The sequence below is a fragment of the Heteronotia binoei genome, chromosome 21 (assembly GCF_032191835.1).
Source record: "Heteronotia binoei isolate CCM8104 ecotype False Entrance Well chromosome 21, APGP_CSIRO_Hbin_v1, whole genome shotgun sequence".
NCBI classification, from domain to species: Eukaryota; Metazoa; Chordata; class Lepidosauria; order Squamata; family Gekkonidae; genus Heteronotia; species Heteronotia binoei.
In genome coordinates this window covers 36,245,403-36,252,359 of record NC_083243.1, presented here as the reverse complement: position 1 = coordinate 36,252,359, position 6,957 = coordinate 36,245,403, and the positions used below count along the sequence as shown (strand labels likewise).

Genomic DNA, 6,957 nt, shown 5'->3' with positions numbered 1-6,957 from the left:
GTGCAAAACTGTGGGTTAAATTATGCCCCGCAACCTCTGCTTTCCCTACTACCCTGTCACGAAGAGTACTATAAAAAAGAAAAAGTTGCAGCGATAAAGATGTAGCAGCTACTTCTTCGCACAAAGTTTCAGCCGTGCTGGATTGATCTTGCAGTAGTTCACGACTTCAATACCAGTAGCTCACAAAGCAGAATTTTTGCTCACAAGACTCTGCAGCTTAAAGGGAACATTGCTCGGGTCTGATTCGTGTTACCACCTGACGAGGGTGCAAATGGATCACTCCTGAATATGTTATACCCTGAAGATCTTTTTTCTTGTTTCTAAGGTGCTGCTGACTCGAATCCGTTCTTTGCAGAAATGCCCTGTATTGACTTTTAGGGGTTGTCAAAAGATATTGCAACAAAGGTAAGATCCTAAACTTTTCAAAACCCGTTGGCGTGGTTTACCTTTTCGTGCCAAATATCATTTTACGGTTTCATCGCCTGACCCCCGCAAACGACTGAGTCTTGACGTGTGAACTAGAATGCTAGAGCGCTCAGCCGCCCCAGCCGCTTGGCTTTTGGACTTCCAGGGCTTAGATCCTAAAACTTATTTCCAAGAGAGATTGAACTCCCACTTCAGTTCCAAGCAAAGGGGCTTGGAAAAGCAGAGGCCTCCAAGCTGTTAGCCAGTCACCATATGCAAGAGAAGAACTTCCGAGAGGAATTACAGCGTTTTCAAACCAAGCGCTGCTTCGTTTGAGGATTTGTCTGGGATTAGGAAAGCGGTTTGCGCTTCTAAAGTTTGCAGTCCCACGCGCATTCACCTGGGAAGAAACCCAACCGAAGGCAATGGGGCTTATTTAGGAGTAAACATTCTTAACCCCCCCCCCCCCCCAACAGAAGACAACTGTTTTAAAAACGCTTTGTCTCTGGCGGGTTCCAAATAACCAACCTCCGCTTCCCAGTGTGAGGGTTACAGATTAAGAACCAATGACAACTGCAAAATTACAAACCCGCCCTTCTACACTCTGCCCTCCCCCCGCCTGCTTTGCACTCAACCGGCCAAAACGAGTGAAGGGGAAAGATTTCGCAGGCCCCTCGTTGCCCGGCTAGACTAAACAAAGGCATGTTTGGCCCCGGGTGTGACGCGTTTGTGTTGTCTCCTTGGGATTTGGCGGGCAGAAAAGAGCCCAAACAAAACAAACCACGGCCCGCGTCCACCTGCAGTGCAACACCTCCGCAAACACGCTTTTTTATTTAAACGGGATCGCTCCCCGGGTCAAGTACACTATATACAAATACGAGAAGTCTCTCCCCCCCGCCTCCTGCTGACGCAGAGTCTGTGCAAGAATTTTCTGAGAGTCTCTTCGGTGCAAGTAGTTACAGACAAAGATTAGTCCGTCCCGCGGCCAAAGTGAAGCTTCCCTCCGTGGGGGGGGGAAAGGTATCAGCTATCGGAGTCCAAATCGCTTTTGTTTTCTTCTTGTCTCTTCTCCGGGGATGTTTTGGAAGCTTTGTTCCATTTCTGGGCATTTTCGGACTCCTCCGAAGAAGACCGCTTCTGTCTCCTCCATTTAGCCCGGCGGTTCTTGAACCAAACCTGCCAAATAAATTGGAAAGGTTGGGGAGAGAGGACTTATTGGTTGCAAGGGAACAAAACATGGGCAGACAAGCGACCTAAGGACACCTGTGATCCATCGCACTCTAACAGAATTGCCCGACCATCTCAAACGCAGCGCGCTTCCAAAGAAAGGGTTCAAAGGTTCAGCAGAGAAGCGGTGGCACCCTGGCCGCATGACAGCCGCGGAGGCAGATTTGAGCGTCTAGATGGGCGCGCTGTGAAAACACCTGGATCCTGAACAAGAGGTTTACATCCAGTGCCGGATTAAACCCTGTGGAGGCCCCTAGGCAGTTGAAATCTCAGGGGGGCCCCTTGCAAATTATCTCAGAGTCTGAGTGCCCTCCCCCACTTTCCACGGCCCCCATTGCAACCTGCAGGCACCTTCTTAAAAGCCCCTTTGACGGAGCTGTGGGGGAGAGGCAAACTTGGGGACAACGCCAGCAGCCGCCATGCCCTACCAGGCAAGTCGGGCAAAGAGCAGCTCTGTTGCTGGTTGTGCGGGCAGGCTGGGAGGGGAGGGGGGAAACCGGGGAAGCCGGCCCTGGGCCGCTAGGCCACTGTATACTTGACCTAATTGTTAATTCAGCTCTGCTTACAGCTAAGAGCGCCAGCCTTCCCTTTGCTGCTATCCTGCGCAGAGTTTTGGATCGGCTACCACACTCAACAACACCCCCCCCCCAAAAAGGGACTCCTGACTTCCAAGTTAAATTGGAGCTAGCGCCCCATAGTCCAGGCATTGCTAGCGGGGTTAGCAGCCCTTTCCACCTTAGATGGGAAGTGTTTATGTTGTTTAGGATCGCTGGGCAGTTCAACGGATTTGGCCTGAGACAAGGAGAACCAACTCATCACGCATTTCGAACCAGCTAAAGGCTATGATTCGTGCAAAGTACAGAGTAATAGGCTTAGTCTGTAGAGATCTCGGCTTCTCCGGGAAAATGTGACATCGCGTCTCATCCTAAACCTCTTGCGCTGCATCCTATATCGAGCACTGGCTAGTAAAGAGTTCTAAAGGCGAGATGGGTGGAGCTGTCCAGCTCAGCCCGACTTGCCTGGTAGAGATGCCCTAGTATCTCTACAAGCTCTAGTCACAACTGGCCAGAATAGGACGGGGTCTGGGGCCGTCGCTTTTCTCCCCAGTTTCTTGCTCCCTTCAAATTCGTCTGTAAGAATGACCAGCTACGATTCCGGGCAGCAACAACCGGGCTATGTAAATAGTACGCAGCAATTGTAACAGTGAGCAGCTCGGTGGCCTCTGTGCCCAGGCGGCTTTGCAGCCGGATTCATAGGCCAGCTAAAACCCAGGTCTAAAGGAAGTTTCCAGTGTTATCCATGAAACTAAATCTTGACGGTAAGTTTAGTTGCACTTATGCCTACCAACAAACGTCCCACTAAGCTCGGTGAGACTTACTTCCAAGCGAACCCACACACAGAGCAAGATTTTAAAAGTCCTAAACAGTTTGCGCAGAAGCAAACTCCGATTCTGTTGGGAACCCATAGGATCAGAGCTGCGATCCATAAACAAGCTAAAACAGTATAAACCAATTTTAACCCTCTTGAGTAACGCTAGTAGTAGCTCATGAGGGAAATTTTCGTTTAAATCTTTTGCGCTAATGTTCGCCTCAACCTGGGAGAGCTGAATTTAAAGGTTGAGATTACTAAAGATAATGAGTGCTTTCATACAGCGACTGTTTGCAGGTGGATTTTGCTATTCTTACACAGTAAAAATCCGGTTGCAAAGTGTTATTTAGTGTGTGTGAAGGCACCCAACGGATACTTTCACACACACTAAATAATGCACTCTCAATCCACTTTCAACGCACCTTGCAACTGGATTTTACTGTGTGAACTGGCAAAACCCACTTGCAAACGTTTGCTGAATTGGATTGAAACTTAATTATTTAGCATGCGTGAAAGCACCTTTTATATAACTCTACAGGTGATGCTGCTGCTAGGGTCACCATGGGTATAGCTTTTTGTGCCAAGAAAGTGCCAGGCGGTGTACAAAACTACACACACACACACAGCCTACAGTCTAGTCCAAATGCAAACTTTCTTCCTCCCTTTGCAAACCTATTGATTGCTTCCCCCTCCCCCCAAAAACACAAACTCATAGTCTGGGAGCCTTTTCCCTGTTGAATGGTTTAGAAGAAGCAGCTCGGTCACCTCCACTTTCTCCTCTCGCAAATGCACCCTCCTGGCCAGCTGTTCCCTGGTCCCCACATCTGGATACTTGGTTTCCTGGAAGAGGTTTTCCAGAGCCTCCAACTGCTCGTCCGTGAAGATGGTCCGGTGCCTCCTTTTTCTCCGGCAGTGGAGCTGATTCAGTAGCTGCAATTCAGTCCGGGACAAGGTGCCCACGTTCATATAGGGCAGCATCTGATGGGGCACGGGAGACATGAGAACCGAGCCGGTACCTTCATAGCCTGGGGGGACAGACAGGGGTGGAGAGGGAGATGGCACGCGGGTTTTGAAGGCGATTCAGTGCGCAGAAAGGATTGCCCTCACCAAACCAGAAATCTAGACCGTGGCCCCCTCCTCCCAGCTACAGCAAGCGAGGAGGCAAACTCACTGAAGCAGGGAGTGGGTCGCTTCGGATGTTTCCAATTTGGTATCAGAGGTCCCCTCGCCTCCTCCGAAACCGAGGGTCCCATAGGGTGGGGATTGAGAAAACACTAAACCATGCAGGCTGATGCGCCCGGCTCACTTAATCCAGATTAGCCTCGGAGTAATTTCATAGACTGCTAACGAGCCCTCTCCCAGTTTCGGAATGAATTCAATGAAGTTTTACTTTGAGTTGAGGGCAACGGCTTCATTCTCAAAGGTTAATCCCATTGATAAACTGAGGGCTGTTTAACGGGTTTCGGCGCCAAACCGTTTAAAATCAACATTATAATCTGGAAAGCACTTTAGAACAATTTACAAAAAACTGGAGGTGGGGGAGCCTTAGACATAGCATTGTATTGTTGACCGCAGTTACCGGGTTGTACAGCCTACAGGTCCAAAGCCATTCGAATGCATTGAAAACTTGGATTAAACTGCGATTCCCAGCGACATGGACTATATAATAAAACTAATTATGTTTTTCTTCTAGGTTCTCCTTATTTTCCACCGCGCCGGTGGCCCAATTCTAGCTGTCTCTACACGGAAACAAGCCCCACTGAATGGAGCGGGGTTAAGGGGCTTTAGGGTTGGAAGGAAGGTTGCCGTTTAAATCGGCTTCATTTCTTCTATTTCAATTCAACTAGTTGTGGATCAGCCTTTTGTACGTTATTGGACGAGGTGGGAGGGAATTTTACATCTGGATCTTAAACCCTGGAAGCCGGTTCAACTTCCACTTGATTCACCGGAATCCGAAATAAAAGTATTATTTAAGGCTCAAATTGAACTGGGAGAGGATGCACAACCTAGGAAGACTCTAGGCCAGCCTTTAAAAAATACTTCTGCATCTTAATGCCAAGCCTACTTACTCAGAAGTAAACCCCACTGATTGTAAAGGATGTGAGGGGCTTTGGGGACGCCAAATCCGTCTAATTATTCCCAAGAGACTCCCGTTTGCAAGCAATTTAGGAACAGTTCCTCCAGTTTCATCCCATTCGCTTCAATAAGCTTAGACCGGAGTACCGTGCATTGTCTAAGCAAACATCTGTGGAGTGTAAAATACACAGGTGTTTGTGACGGAACGTCAAAAGGCTTTGTGTTTTCAGGGATGACAAGCCGCAGAATGTGAGAGAACGCAGGCTTCGAAATCTATACCCACGGTCGAGTCCTCAACACCCATTAACTTGGGCCGTAAATCATAAGGGATCCTAACCGATGTGATGGAATTCCTTGCCATCTTTCGGTTCATTTTTCCCACCACCGCCACCGCCAGCATTCCGTCACACTCCAGTGTGACCAAGAAACAGGACCAATGTTCCCTCAAAGTCTTGCGAGCAAAACTTCTATTCTATGAGCTACTGGTATTAAAGTTGTGAGCTGCTGCATAATTTTTTTTGTTTTGGGGGGTGGGGTGGGGGTGGAGTCATCTTTCCTGAGCTAAGACAAAAATGTGTGAGCTGGTGGCTAAAAATCTGTGAGCTAGCTCACACTAACTCAGCTTAGAGGGAACACGGAACAGGACCCGTTGTTCGAGCGGGGAGGGGGGGTGGTAAGTGGCCCGGGTCGCCACCCATGTTCCCTCTGAACTGTGGAGTCTTGTGAGCAAAAATTCTACTTTGCGAGCTACTGGCAATAACGTTGTGGCATAAATTGCTTTGCTCTGGGGTCGTTTTTCCTGAGCTAAGCCAAAAAAATGTGTGAGCCAGAGGCTAGAAAACTGTGAGCTAGCTCACACTAACTCAGCTTAGAGGGAACACTGAATGGGACCCGTTGTTTGCGCGGGGAGGGGGGCATAAATGGCCGGGGTCGCCACAAGTGGGACCCAGTTCTTCGCTAAGGGGGGAGTAAAGCCGTGCGCTTGAGATCTTGGCGCTGTAAAGGGAGGAATCCAACTTTCTCGCGGCTGCTTTTGAGTCAGCCTATGCTTTCCCTCCACAGTTATTCCGTGTTCGTCGTAATAGAGGAGGGCAAGTACCAGGGCGGTGGAGAAGAGAAGAGAAGTAACACCGGGTGCAAACTTTGACCCCCCCCCCCTCCCCATCGACTTCCCTCCCCTGAAGCGCGGCTTGCAGAGAGACTCGCTCACCTGTGGCCGGGACGCAGGAGCATTGCTGAGCCCCCAGAGGCTGCACGGCGCTGCAGCAGGACGGGCCGACGGCGGACGCCTGGACGTGGAGCTGCCCGTAGTAGTAGTTGCCGTAGCCGCCCAGCCTAGATCCCCCGAGCGCGGGCAGGTTGGAAGCGGGCGCCAAGGCCCGCGGGTAGTATCCACCGTAGTCGCCAGCGGCGGCGGCGGCCGAGGCGTAGAGCGAGTCCCCCCCGTGCAGGCTGGCCGAGAAGACGACGGGCGCGGCGCTCTGCGGCTGCAGCACCACGGCGGCGGAGGAGGCGGAGGACTCCTTGCAGCGGGGTCGGGCCGCCAGGATGTTGTCGATGCTGAACATGCCGGCAGGCATCCCCCACCGCTGCGCTCGGAGGGAGGAGCCGCAGGGGCCAAAGAGGCGAGAGCCGGGCGCCGGAGGCAAAAGCAGAGAACCGGCGCGGGGGCCTCCAGCCTCGCTGTGCCGCGCTCAGGGGCGAAAGTGACCAGCAAAAGTCCTTTTAAAAAACACGCGCGCACACACCCCCCCACCCTTCCTGGTGCTTTTGGCGTGCTCGCCCCCTCCTTTCCCCCCTCCTCCTCCTCTACTCTCGCCTGTTTCCTCCTCGGGTCCCCACTGCACCGAGTCTATAATCCATCCCAAACCTCTTTCCTTT

General features: G+C 51.2%; 1 protein-coding gene across 1 annotated transcript; it reads right to left on the bottom strand.

Annotated features, from left to right (window-relative positions):
* Positions 1 to 1,213: 1,213 nt before the first annotated feature.
* Positions 1,214 to 6,695, bottom strand: GSC (goosecoid homeobox). The gene is made up of 3 exons (XM_060262029.1): positions 6,287 to 6,695; positions 3,766 to 4,025; positions 1,214 to 1,581 (listed from the first exon to the last, which is right to left on the bottom strand). Exons 1-3 carry the CDS (start codon positions 6,654 to 6,656, stop codon positions 1,429 to 1,431), a joined length of 783 nt encoding a protein of 260 aa, XP_060118012.1. The 5' UTR covers positions 6,657 to 6,695; the 3' UTR covers positions 1,214 to 1,428.
* Between the last annotated feature and the right edge of the window lie 262 nt (positions 6,696 to 6,957).